The 13087-nt window shown below is 38.6% G+C and overlaps 2 protein-coding genes across 12 annotated transcripts in view; one reads left to right on the top strand and one right to left on the bottom strand.

The window, feature by feature from the left end:
• dock7 (dedicator of cytokinesis 7) overlaps positions 1-13087 on the bottom strand; it is a 58913-nt gene that overhangs the window by 33857 nt on the left and 11969 nt on the right. For all 11 annotated transcript variants that reach the window (XM_088926857.1, XM_088926858.1, XM_088926859.1 and 8 more), the window contains exons 10-14: positions 12080-12160; positions 11495-11660; positions 9846-9988; positions 9262-9355; positions 8724-8886 (exon numbers count right to left, since the gene is read on the bottom strand). In XM_088926857.1, coding sequence (XP_088782983.1) covers positions 8724-8886; positions 9262-9355; positions 9846-9988; positions 11495-11660; positions 12080-12160 — 647 coding nt within the window. The remainder of the gene's footprint in view (positions 1-8723; positions 8887-9261; positions 9356-9845; positions 9989-11494; positions 11661-12079; positions 12161-13087) is intronic.
• angptl3 (angiopoietin like 3) lies at positions 3213-7808 on the top strand. The gene is made up of 7 exons (XM_088926871.1): positions 3213-3779; positions 4094-4204; positions 4445-4562; positions 4661-4774; positions 5575-5670; positions 6325-6597; positions 6958-7808. Exons 1-7 carry the CDS (start codon positions 3282-3284, stop codon positions 7140-7142), a joined length of 1395 nt encoding a protein of 464 aa, XP_088782997.1. The 5' UTR covers positions 3213-3281; the 3' UTR covers positions 7143-7808.

The following is a 13087-nucleotide window of genomic DNA, read 5'->3' as shown; positions in this document are numbered from 1 at the left end:
AAATGTACCAAGCCTCCTGTCCTGAAAAGGAGCATAAAAGGCTATTGTGGTTCAGTTCCCTGAGGCCAACAAGTAGCGGGGATGTGAAATGTTTTTCTCCTGAAGCAGAGAAAAACAGCCTGCAAAAGTGGCACCAGTGGTGATGATTCCACTGTTGATTCACAAGGGACTGGCAAAGGGTTTACAATTTTTTTTCCTAAACTACTTTTCTTTCGTACTGACTGTTCTCAACAAGGCAGTCTGTTTATATTTAAATTTTAATGAAACAATACACAAATTACAATTCCCCTTTAATCAGACAAGCCACTGAGAGGTCTTATTTCTTTTCTTTTACGTTAAAATGCCTATCCGATATACGGAGGGCGAGTCCCTGGTAATATGGTTAAAAAAAGTTAAAAAAAGACATTTATTAGATTACACCAACACTATAATTGGTACATGCATATCAGCAGATCTAGAAACACCTATGTCATTGGACTTGACTGTTTTATCATCAAGTTAATAAATACTTTTTTCCTGACAATGTGTACTGGTTCTTCTGGCACCCATTACAAAATCCTCTGCTAGCCACCAACCTCCTCCTAGAAATGATCCCCCACTCCCCCAATGAGTAAGGCAAAAGCCCTGAATAAACACTGGTACAATGACAGTGTTTGCTGTGTCTACAGACAGACTGGGTGTTAGGCAAATCTGCCATTGGATGGATTAGCTTTTAACCACACGTGCTCTATGAGGTGATCATGCACAAAATGCATGATGAACAATTTCTCTTCGTGGTGGACAAATGCATTGGCTTGAACTACTACAGGAAAAAAAATCCTTCAAAAATATATGCACACATTTAACAGAGGCTCCCAAGTGACCAGAAAATGTGCTTGCTCAGTGCACAGGTTGAGCTCTTGGGTTCGAGAGTCTTACATTTGAGCACAGGTCAACCGACCAGCCTGTGACCTGGAATTTCTAAGGAATGGCGCACAACTATCCAATGATAGGGCTTCAGCAAGAGATGCACAGCTCCTCTAACCAGCATCTTCTGTCAGACTCTGTGGAGCTTGCAATGTTAATTCATACAATAGAGACAAAAGGTCTGTGAACTCCAACATAATCAACATACCCCAACATAATCAAGGTAATTCCAATTTCTTACTATGAGACCCTTGATTACATAATCATTTTTTCTTAAATGACAAAAAGAGCCAATCTGAAGTATGAATAAAAACCTATACATATATACTGTATATAACCCTAACTTTACTTAATAATTTTAGTTATGTATGGTATAAAGGTCTAATGAAGGTAAAATAAAGAGAATAACCATTGAGATAAAAGCAAGAAAAGAATAGGTTTGTACTTAACCTCAAGATTCAAATTTCTATTACTTGTATATTTCAATCTGAAAGGCAGCTAAAATGAAATTCAGTGGCAGTTTCCAATTATATTGAATTAACAGTGATCAAATGGATCATATCTATATACGGATTTCTATTGTATCATCTCAAAACAACTCTTTCATACATGACCTGAAGCAGACTACATACACAAGGAGAAAATGGTCTGTCTGTCCTAGTGTCAGGGCATTATGACCTGAGCAGTCACAAGACTGACCACTGTTGATCGGAAGTGAATTCTGCATATTTTCTTTCCAAAACAAACACATGGAAACTTCAGTTTCACAAAGTAATACTAAACAGACAAACATAAAACTTTAAAAAATATCACCAACAGCAGTGACAAACGAGCCTAAAATGTGTGCACTGCTGTAGTACAGTCTGTAAGGTGTTGAAATCCCAAATCCTTGGACACTAGAGTTTTAGAATTGTAGGTTGCCTAAGAAACACTTTAGAAAAGCAATTGAGTAATAGGCATGAAAAGATAACACAAACACAAAAAGCATTATGAAGCTAAACAAAACTTGGCTTGATACCATAAGTTTGTAAAGTACAGCTTCCCGGGATCTAATGTCAGGGATTTAACTTTCAAAGCAAAAGGTTGCGCAGACACAAATGTACTTGTTCGAAACATTAGATGCATTCTAGGTTATGACCCTTGACAAGAATATAATGGGACCGCTTTCTCAAGAGACGAAGGGGTTGCCTTTCACTCGTGGAGTTACACATGTAGCACGACGCTGGTCCAAAAACATTGTCTGCCAAGTAGTGTTGGAAATCATGCCTGATCTTACAGTATTGAAGTGAGAGTACATCTACAAACTGAGGTGTAACAACATAAGTTTAAGACATAAAAGCACCTGCTTCAAAAAGCAAACTGTAAAATGCTGTAGAAGCAGGGTGCAAGGGTACCATCCATAGTGGTTTGTGTGGTGCAGTCCCAGGTTCGACCAAGTTCATGGGTGTCCATATGGAGTTTGCATGTTCTCCCTAGATTTATGTGGGTTTTTTCCAGACGCTTTGATTTCCTTCCACCACCCAAAGGCATGTGGGCAAAATATAATTGGATGTGCCTTTTAACGCTGCTTTCCATTGGACTATCATTCTGTCTGGCAGAAAGCAGTCATGTGTGGTGATTGTCACCACAATAAACAGCTTTATACAGTAATAGCAGATGGACGAGGGTCCAACATAGACAAGGACAGCAACACACATAGTAGAAATAGCTACCTGGTTAGGATAAAAATACTGGATTTAATATGTTAACAGGTAAGGTGGTAAAAAAATGGCTCCACATACTACACATACACAAGAAAATATTTATAATGCAAGCTTTAGTGGCATCAATATTGATTAACATTTTCCATTAGAGTCAGTACTGAAGACTACTTAAGGGAACAGCATTTAACCAAGGTTGATATAAAAAGGTTATTATAACAAATTGAAAACCTTAAATTGCATGCTGTATTATTAATTTCCTTCATGAATCACTACTAGAATGTTTCTTTAATGGCCCACTTGAGGGCTTCAAATTTGAGTTTGTGAGTGGAATAATTCTTTTAACTCTGCAATGAGATCATTCAATCAGTGACTTTGACAAATAACTCGTAAAAAGTTTTATAGCGCTGTAGCTCCTCTTTTCACTTTTCAGCTACTGGGCTCTTTGGGAAAAAGCAGAGAGGGTGAGAGAGGTCTATTTGTGCATGGTTTGTTTGTTCTTCCCAATCCTCCTATGAGGATTGAGGGGTACATTAGTTCAAGTATAATGTGGTTAATGATCAAGCCATTCCCACAGTTTGTATATATAGGAGGTACTTTGAATTGAATTGTCAGGCACCCTTTCTACTGCAAGGCAGACACACTCAATAACAGCACAGACAGGATTTTCGAAAGATGAAATCTCATTACTTTTTCCTACTCCTTTTCCTACTTTTACCCTGCACGTTTTCCAGCAAAGAGGAAGACCCGACCTTCACTCACGCACCGACAGAAACACGGTCCAGATTTGCCATGCTGGACGACGTCCGCATCTTAGCCAATGGGCTCCTACAGCTGGGTCGCGGGCTGAAAGACTTTGTGCACAAGACCAAAAGCCAGATCAATGACATCTTCAAGAAGCTCAACATCTTTGATAAGTCCTTCTACGAGCTCTCGCTCATGACCAGTGAGATCAAAGAGGAGGAGGAAGAGCTGAAGAAAACCACCACCGTCCTGCAAGCCACCAATGAGGAGATCAAGAACATGTCCTTTGAAATCAACAACAAGATCAACAGTATTCTGGAAGATCGGACGCAACTACAGTCGAAGGTGGGGGGTCTGGAGGAGAAGCTGAGTGGACTCTCCGAAAGCCTGCCAGAAGCAACAGAACTGAAAGAGATTTCAGCGCTCAAGGTAAGAGCGGTGACACTTCAACCGTTCAAATTCACAGTGTCTGTCTAATGCATTATAAAGGCATGCTGCTTCTATTTTGCATTAGGTGCTAATCTGTAAGACGGTAAGACTGTACAATCGATATAATTACATCCTACGACGATGGGATTTTACAGGCATGACAAAATAAGGATGACACTAAATAAATATATCCATATATGTTGTCGTTTCAAAGAAACGTAAATGCATTCATTCAAAACCACCCTTAAGACCATCTTTAGAAAGAGCAATAAACACAGGTGAAAATGGCAATGTCTTGTTTGTTGGTTTTCCAGAATGTAATTGATGCACAAGAGAAAAGCATCACAGAACTTCTAAGAGCTGTCAAAGAACAAAATGACCAGCTGGATTATCAAAGGAACAAAATAATTCACCTGGAGGAAAAGGTATGTTTTTACTGAATGAGCCACATTGAGAAGAAAGAAACTCAAATTCCTTATTACCTTCCCTTACAGACTACTGAACAAAATGTCACAGATGACCGATGATGACCACAACTGATTACATATAATATGGACCTTATTACTAATTGAATTTTATCTATGAAAAATGTCCCTCTTTGAAAAATGTTTTTTTACATCTGCCAGGATTTTGCAGTATTTTCAACACTCTCACTCTCATTTCAGCTCAACTATGATGTTTTCCAAGACTTAAATGAAAAATCCCCTTCTTCAAAACCTAAAGAACTAACACCTGTTGGGTACCTTGAAAAGAACTCAACCAGCAAAACCTTCAACACAAATGGTAAGTACAACAAATGTGCAAAGAAATATCTAATATACAGTAGTAGCAGGGTACATTATTCCCAAGCTGATGAGGAACATGACTTTTATGTATTTCAGGTCTCCCTACTGACTGCCAAGATATTTACAATGGAGGAGAGAAAACAAGTGGTGTTTATCCAATCAAGCCAAATCAATCAGAGCCTTTTAATGTGTACTGTGACATGACAGAAGGTAAGCAAAAGTGTATTACTATAGTCATCCAATACATATATTATACCTATATCAGTTCAGGGAGGTAGCTGCATCAGCATGTGTAGGCTGCAAAGGAACAGGTAAAGGTTTATTCCATGCTAAAAGGAGAAGAAAGAAAACACAACGTTCCGGCCGTGGAGCCTTCTTCAGGTGTGAGCAACCACACCTGAGGTGGCTCACACCTGAAGAAGGCTCCAAGGCAGAAATGTTGCGTTTTCTTTCTTCTCTTTTCAACATGGAATAAACCTATTACTTATTATACCTATATCTACAACCTTTAAAAATCCCAGATTTTTTACCAGCTATTACAGGATACTGTGAGTTTAATATATATCAGAATTAACAATCTTCATTCCATTTTTCAGTGTGACAATTAACTACAAATAAACACTTTCAAATTTGCTCATTACAAGTCGCCCAAGTGTTGTTTTTCATTCTAATAGGTCTTCTGCTAAACACCACCTGAATTATGTTAAATTGAATGGAAGGAGATAACTGCTGTACTAGCACAGTGCACAGCCTTCTGAACAGGCTTCATAGCTTTATGTGGTGTTAATTTACTTCCCCCCTGTTACATCTTCCCAAGCAGCTTTAAGAAGAAGAAAAATCTTCTCAGCACAGGAATAAAGAAATCTTACAAAACATCAAACAGACTTGCAAAGTAATGCGTTTAAAAATTGACATTTTAGCTAATACACTTAGCACGATCATTAGTCTGAATTCATATACCTTTTATTATAAGTGAATTTCTCTTCTTAATCACTTAAATCTGCCAACAGAGGGAGGCTATACGATTATGCAGCGAAGAATGGATGGGTCAGTGGATTTTGACCAGACTTGGGAAAAATATGAAAATGGATTTGGCGATCTTGAAAGTAAGTTAGTAATAATTGTTCAAGTTAAAGCTTCCAAGATGAATAACCCAGTCTATGAGCAATTTTTTATTGTGTAGACAATTATTATACTTGAAAACTGATTTAATGTTGTCTTGGAGAATAGCAGACCTAAGTATTACCCCCTTTTTTTCTTTTTCAGTAGCCTTAATGCACAAAAAGATTGCATCCTGTAATTGATTAACAGACACCGAAGGCCTTTAAGTACTTCCTTTTTGGAAGCACTAGAAAAAATTACCTCAGCAAATCAGGACACAGTTGACAGAGCTGTTATCTTTACTGCCTCGCTTAAAAGACTTTAAGCCATTAAGCTATTATACAAGTTAAACTGGACATTTGTCAAAAGATACAATTAGTTCTTATCGCAAACACACTCATATTTTTTAGTAGAAAGCTTAGGTTAATTTTAAAATGCAACTGACATAATTAAAACTATTAACAATGGACATGGAGTTAAAATGACAATCTACCCATCTCCTTAATAAATCCAATCAGCATATTCAATCTTAACAGTCCGAATGCATTAACACCAGCAAACAAGCACAACCCAAATTTGCCTTAACAGATTCTTTTTCACTTCCTTGTACGCTGCAATATTAGTCATGCCATGAACATAGAATTACTTGTCTTACACAGGTGAGTTCTGGCTGGGTCTGGAGAAAATTCATTCAATTTCTAAGCAAGGAGACTATATTCTGCAAATACAGCTGGAGGACTGGAGAAATGAGAAACGGTCTATTGAGTACCAGTTCAGTCTGGAGGGCAAAGATTTAGACTACATGATTCACCTGACACCGATCTCTGGAAACCTGCCCAACGCTATGACCAACCAGACTGGGATGAGGTTCTCCACCAAAGACCAAGACAACGACAACAAGAAAGACTCCAACTGCGCAGAGAATTACTCAGGTACACAACTTCTCTTGAGACATCAGATAACAGCACAACATAAATTATGAACATAATCTATGGAGCATCCATCTCTCCAGGTTTTTGGGATGTGTGAAACTAAATCTGACGAGATTCCCATTTTCAGAATCGCACAGAGAAAGTAAAATATGAGGATAGAGGGAATTTAGTTTTTTGTTTTGTAATGACAGCATATATACAACATTCAATCACAGAATAAACTGTGTAATAATACTAGCCAGAAAATTAAATGATGTGATTCTTCATTGATATTACACATCCTGCTGCAGATAAAAGCGACCATTATGTCGAGGGTCACGCTACAGAATGCACACGAAGCTCTTCTTTTGTCTTCTCCAGGTGGCTGGTGGTTCAACGCGTGTGGGGACACCAACCTGAATGGCAGATACATCAGAACGAAGTCCAGGGGCAAGACTGACAGGAGGAGAGGGATCCACTGGAAACCAGGCAGGGGCATCTCCTACTCCCTCAAGTCAACTAAGATCGCCATCCGCCCTGCCCCTGACGCCGGAAGCTTTCGTTAAACTGATGCGCGCATTTTAATTTATTGGCGGTGAAGCTACCGATGAATCGCAAATTCTCGCGGTATTGTGGACGGAAAAACACACAATGGCTCAGTGAAGCAAGGCTGTCGCATAAACACAAGTTTTTCAGGCTTTATCTACAAGCGATTCACATAATACGTGCTGACAAGCTTTCACATGGGGTGGCACTACAAAACACAAAACCATGTTTTATACTCTTCCAAGCAGCATCTCACACTGAAGTATACACAGCTGTGTATCAATTGCATGCGGTTCCTAGCATTTTTAACTTCACAAATAAGCTATTGATAAGGAGATCACACCTTAACGGAAACGGGAAGTACCTCTGTTTATACAGACACTAATACATGTTTAGCCTTGTTTTTTGTTTTTGTAGTTTTCTAACTTAAAATATTTAAACAATCTGTAATAGAACACTGCTAACATGAAAATTTCCAAATGATCAAAAAAGAAGTGATGCATAAAAGCAATTAGTTTGTTGGATCATGTCTTCAAACAATACTGGGTCATATTGACTCGTTGCAAAGTCGTTGTTCCGCATACACAACTGTACTGTATATTTTGTTACGAAAGGTTGTAACTGTCATGTTTACAGATGCTTCCTCATTACCTGGGAAGTAATAATAAATCATATTTATGAAACACAAATCCATGACTCTCTTCAGTGCAATTTCATAGCATTGTTCCTTTAATGTAGATTTTACTAGATCCACTGGCTTCTTCTGAAGTAGTCTCACAAATTTCAGTTAGGATTCCATACCAGGAAATCCAAAAATAGAACCATCTCAAAATTGTCTGTACGTAGTCACCAATATCCTTCTTCTTGATGTAGGAATTAAATTTAGAAAATTATAAGAAGCTCTTCACGTACACTAGAATTTAGTTGCCTTTTGCACTTTCAAAAACGTGCTCTACACATTTTTTATCTTTACAAATACGAATATGCACTAGAAACTAAAGTCTGTGAAAAACATATGCGTACAATTACATCTTCAGAGACTGAAATATAATTATTTTCAAAGACTAAGCAATTTCCAAGAAGCTGTTGACAAGCTTTTAGTTTTAGATAATTATAGGACTATCTCTGTTGGGGAACAGATGATTCTTTTTATCATCAAAGGCAAACATGACCTTAAAAAAGTCGGTTATGTACACAGATAAAAAGAACTGCGTCCCATCTTGTTAGGATAATTCAGCCTTGACTCAAAATAGCAGCACAAACTGCACTGTCAGCACTGAAGAGATGATTTGATGTGTCTTACCACAGTAAAGCAGTAAATTAGAAATGTTCATGATTCTCTTCAAAGTTTGTATATTAAGCGTAACACAAGTTCATATACTGCCCTTACTTTAAATAGGTAAGTAGATATATTGTTCTTTATTATTAAAAAAAGTATCAGCCATTCTTTCCGGCTTCTAACAGCTCAAGATCTGTTGTTTAATAAATCAATTTTTGAAATGCACAATGATTGTCACAGTGTGCCAAAGCTGTTTGTCCTCTTGTAACCAAGATTAACAAAGGATGACATCTGTGTTAGTACAGAATAAAAGGGACAGTACCTGTATGTTGTGTTTGGTACATAAATGTCCTTTGCTGGAAACTCCAGTATTTCTCTAGTGGGCCGGACTCTGCTGTCTGGGTAGGGTTTGACCTGTAGCAGCTCTGGAGTCAGGCAGTAGTGTGGGTTTTCTGGGGCAGGCGAGATGTCTATCTTCAACTGGGCTGTGAACACAGAAAAATACATTAAACAAAGGAGCACAGACAAAACCCAAGAACGTTATTAAAGGGACCCACAATCATAAAATTGGTATCTGTTTTCAAAAGGAGGGGTTAGCATTCTTTTTGAGCAACCTCAACTCTTCTTATTGTGCAACAGTGGGCCTTGCAAATGTGTAGCCAGGAAATAGATCTGTGAGGTAGAGTTCACTCTTCTCAGAATCACTAGCTATACAAATCAGACAGAATTTGATACATGTTTATAACCTCTAAGCATGAATTGTCTTCTTACAAAAGCAGAAATACAACATAACACAAGGCACTACAAAGTCATTAAATAAATTTCCTTGCTTAATATTCTTTTGTTTTGTGCAATTGTACCTGTAATTGGTCTCAGTCTCCTTAGAACTGAAGAAGGCCTCCTCATGTCTGCAAGGAATTTGTACAGATCCTCATCACTCAGCCGGTCTCCCTCCTACCAAAATCCAAAAGATATACAATACAGAGCACTTCTGTATCTCTTCTGTGTTTCAGATTTGACCTCAGGACATGAAGGTAACTAATGACACAAACCCATTCATTCCATCTAGCCCATTTGATTGTTAGTAGCTAACTAACAATCTTATACTTATTTAAAGATGTTATTCAGAGATCCTTAAATAGCATTTGATATCCTTAAACTTAAAACAATACTTTGTAAACAACTAAGATGTACCTGTGGTTAAAGACCCACTCTCTGGATTTTGACTCTATGATGCATCAAAGGCTCACTGGACAGTTCTATACTTGATCACTGAAATTGATTTAACATTTTGGGTTTCAGGAATGACTACAAAATATTAAATTAATAACATTACGATCTTCTGGCTGTTGCAAAAATGCACGTCTTCCTGAAAAGGTTGGAAATATTTCGGTCCTGTTCACACACTCGTTTTTTTTTTTGTTAGCCTGGGAACCCAGCTCACCTGTTTGAAGAAGTTGGTGACAGTAAGTGTGGCAGGGCGGAAGCTCGTCAGGTTGCAAGACTCGTCTCCACTGGTTGTCCTCTCGAGAGATCGACGGCCCACAATGCTCGAGTTCCTCCTTTCTGACCAGGAGCCTTTGCGCTCTTCACCATGGCAACAAGCACAGCGTTGTACCACCGCAGCAAACAAATGCAACCAAAAACAAAATCAGCATGTCATGTGTTAGAATCGTATTTTAAAATATTGGTATGAAGTCTCTTTAAGAATCTACAATGGGTTGCTTTAAGTGGAGTGTCCAGAAAAGCGCTGTATAAGTATAAGCAATTATTATTATGATCCCAGGAAGTCTCTCATTCAGGTACTGACCAGGCTCACACCTGCTTAGCTTCAGTGGGCTTCCAGTTGTGAGTGGCAGGGTGATATGGCTCATGTCAACATTTCCAGCTTCAAAGCAAGGGGATGTTGCCGAGATGTAGTGGTCCCAGATTCAGTGATCAAAGCAATCGTAAAGTTTACCTTAGTTAATTAAGTTCTGGGTAAATGATTGAATGTCCAACGTTGATTAACAGTTCAGAAAGACACCATAAAGGGGCAGAGTGAAGGGGAGACAAGACAAGAAAGACGAGAGTTTCCTGTTCCACATCACCCACAAAGACCAGATTTAAGCTAAGTATTTGAACCCTGTTAGGAGAGCTTGCTATTTTATGTTTCTTAGAGATCTCAGATTTCCTGTGGAAAGAATCCCTAGGTTAAAAATGGCCTCTCCTGGTTAGTGGGTACATTTTTATGATAGAGAGATAGATTCCCGTTTATTTTGTGGCATCCGGGTTTACAGACAGAGATTGATCTGCAGGATGTATTCTGTTTAGTTTAAAAGGCAGCTTATCTCTTTATTTTGTCACTGTAGGCATTATTTAAGAATTGAGTATTTGTTTTTCAGGGTGGTTAAGATAAAGACCTCTGGGATGCCTTATTTGTATATTTGTAAATAGAGTTACTTGTGTGTTGTATGTTTTTGTTCTGCATATTTTAGTGTCAGTATTGCCATTATTAAGATGTATTTGTTTAACCCATCATTACTCTTGTCACATAAGCTCTGCCAGAGAACAGAAAACTCATGTGCCTCTAAGTAAACCAACCACTCGGGTATATTCCTGGCAATATCTTTACAAGTTGGGGGTTATGATGTTACTTATTGATGTATCCACTTTGTCAGTTCCTTTGCTTTTCTCTATTTTTGTAATACTCTATTTATAACAATATTTTATATACAAATATAGTATATTCATATATATCCAAAATACATTGGAGATTGTTTTAGAATTCATAATGTTAAGTGTAACAAAGAATCAAGAGTTGGCAAATTAACATTTCAGCCACAATGACCTTCAACAAAAACTGCTGTGGCAGAATGTTTTTCACGTTCTGCTTCTCTGTGGCAATACAAGCATGAAGATTTAATACATTTTATTTTACAATCCTGTAACTCCTTTTGCATGTAATTAGATAGAGGGGTTTGGAAATTTGTCTCAGGAGAATACGTACTTTGAAAAAAGCTGCTATACAGCATTCAAGCTGGGATTGCGTTTTACTAAAGAAAACTTTAATTAGGCATGAATTTAGTTCATATTCCCGACAACGTCGCTTACCCGGCATTCCGATTTCCAGGTCAGTGGTGTCTCTCTCCAAGCTACCAGCACTGTTCACAATGTTCATCAGGTGGATCGCTGTCCAGGCAAAGGGCATCCGATATCTCCCCAGCCTCTGACAAAACTGTTCCGACTGGCTTCGCAACTTCTCCAGCTTCTCCTTGTTCTGCACGATACAAGGCAGGAAAAAAAACTTCTTTAAGCAACCAAGATAGAGGTTAATTCAATTTGGTGGATGGATAAAGCACAATCTTCTGTTTTTTTTTAAATACATAGAAAATTAACAATGGAGCCCTACACACCTGAAGAAAATGCACTTCAAAAATTCAAATTGTAAGAAGTAAAAACACAAGAAAAGTTACAAACAAGAGCCGTTGTTAAGAGCTTATTTATCTAAGGATCCATTTGTTTTCTGAACGATGCCTGGGTACCAGCTACAACAGTCAGGGAGGGTACCCTGATTCACAAGCCCCCAATCAAATCCTTTGTCCGAATAAGTGCCACCTATTAATAATTATATTATTTTTATAACCTGTAAAAAGTCTTGTCAACATCTGGTAAGAAGCGATTGCAAATATTCCTTACTTTGGCTGTATCAGACTCTTTGAAGACCATGTATGGCTCAGCACATTCTCCAATATCACCCTGCTGCAATACTTTCTCCAGCTGTCAAAACACAAGAAATGTGACTTTGTATCAGAGAAAATAAAAGAACTTAGCATGACAGGAAAGAAATGCAAAAAAACCCAATAAAAATTAAGAATATATATTGATAGAAAAAAAGAAACGCAACATTTTCTGGAATGAGAATACTCTAGTTATAGCTTACTGTATGTACGTTGACAAAAAGTTGTCAATTTGTTTTAAGCTCTCTGACCAGCAATACAGCTTGTGCAGTGAGGCCAACTTGCCAATCACATGAAAGCTCGTTAGGTGCACTTTTACCCAACGAGGTCCAGGAGGAACAATGCCTGATCAGGTCACCTTTAAAAAGGCCTTAATTCAAAGCTTAGGTCACTGCAAGAAAAAGGCCATAAGTAGTCAGTTTTCTGTGCATTCCATAATGCCTCGAATGTCACCAGAAGCAAGGAAGAGGACCATTGGAATGCTGCAGGCAGGCATGTCATGTGCAAGTGTTCCCAGACACTATGGAGTAACCCACTCCACTGCAGAGAGAAGGTTTCAACAGACCAGTAGGTCAGATGACCGTCCAAAATCCAGCCACCCTCGAGTGACCACATCTGAGCAGTACGGACACATCAGACCATTTCAGATCTGCCACCCGTACTGCTGCTGAAACTGCCAGTAGACACAATGCCCGCATCAGTGATAGGACAGTGAGGCTCCATGCTGCTGGCCTTAGAGCAAGGTGACCTGTCAGAGGCCCTCTGCTCACACCTCATAGACATCACACCCAACTGGCTTGGGCCAGACAGAGGCTGCGAAGGACTTGTCAGCAGTGGCATCAGGTCCTCTTCATGGATGAGTCACTCTTCAGCCTGTCCCACACAGATGGGAGGGCCAGAGTGTGGAGGAGGAGGTGTTGCGTTTCTTTTTTCCATTAATATATAATAACTTGATATACTAAAGAAA

The sequence above is a fragment of the Atractosteus spatula genome, chromosome 11 (assembly GCF_055471065.1).
Source record: "Atractosteus spatula isolate fAtrSpa1 chromosome 11, fAtrSpa1.hap1, whole genome shotgun sequence".
Classification (NCBI taxonomy): Eukaryota; Metazoa; Chordata; class Actinopteri; order Semionotiformes; family Lepisosteidae; genus Atractosteus; species Atractosteus spatula.
The sequence above is the reverse complement of the archived record's forward strand: the minus strand, read 5'-3'. Positions and strand labels throughout refer to the sequence as shown.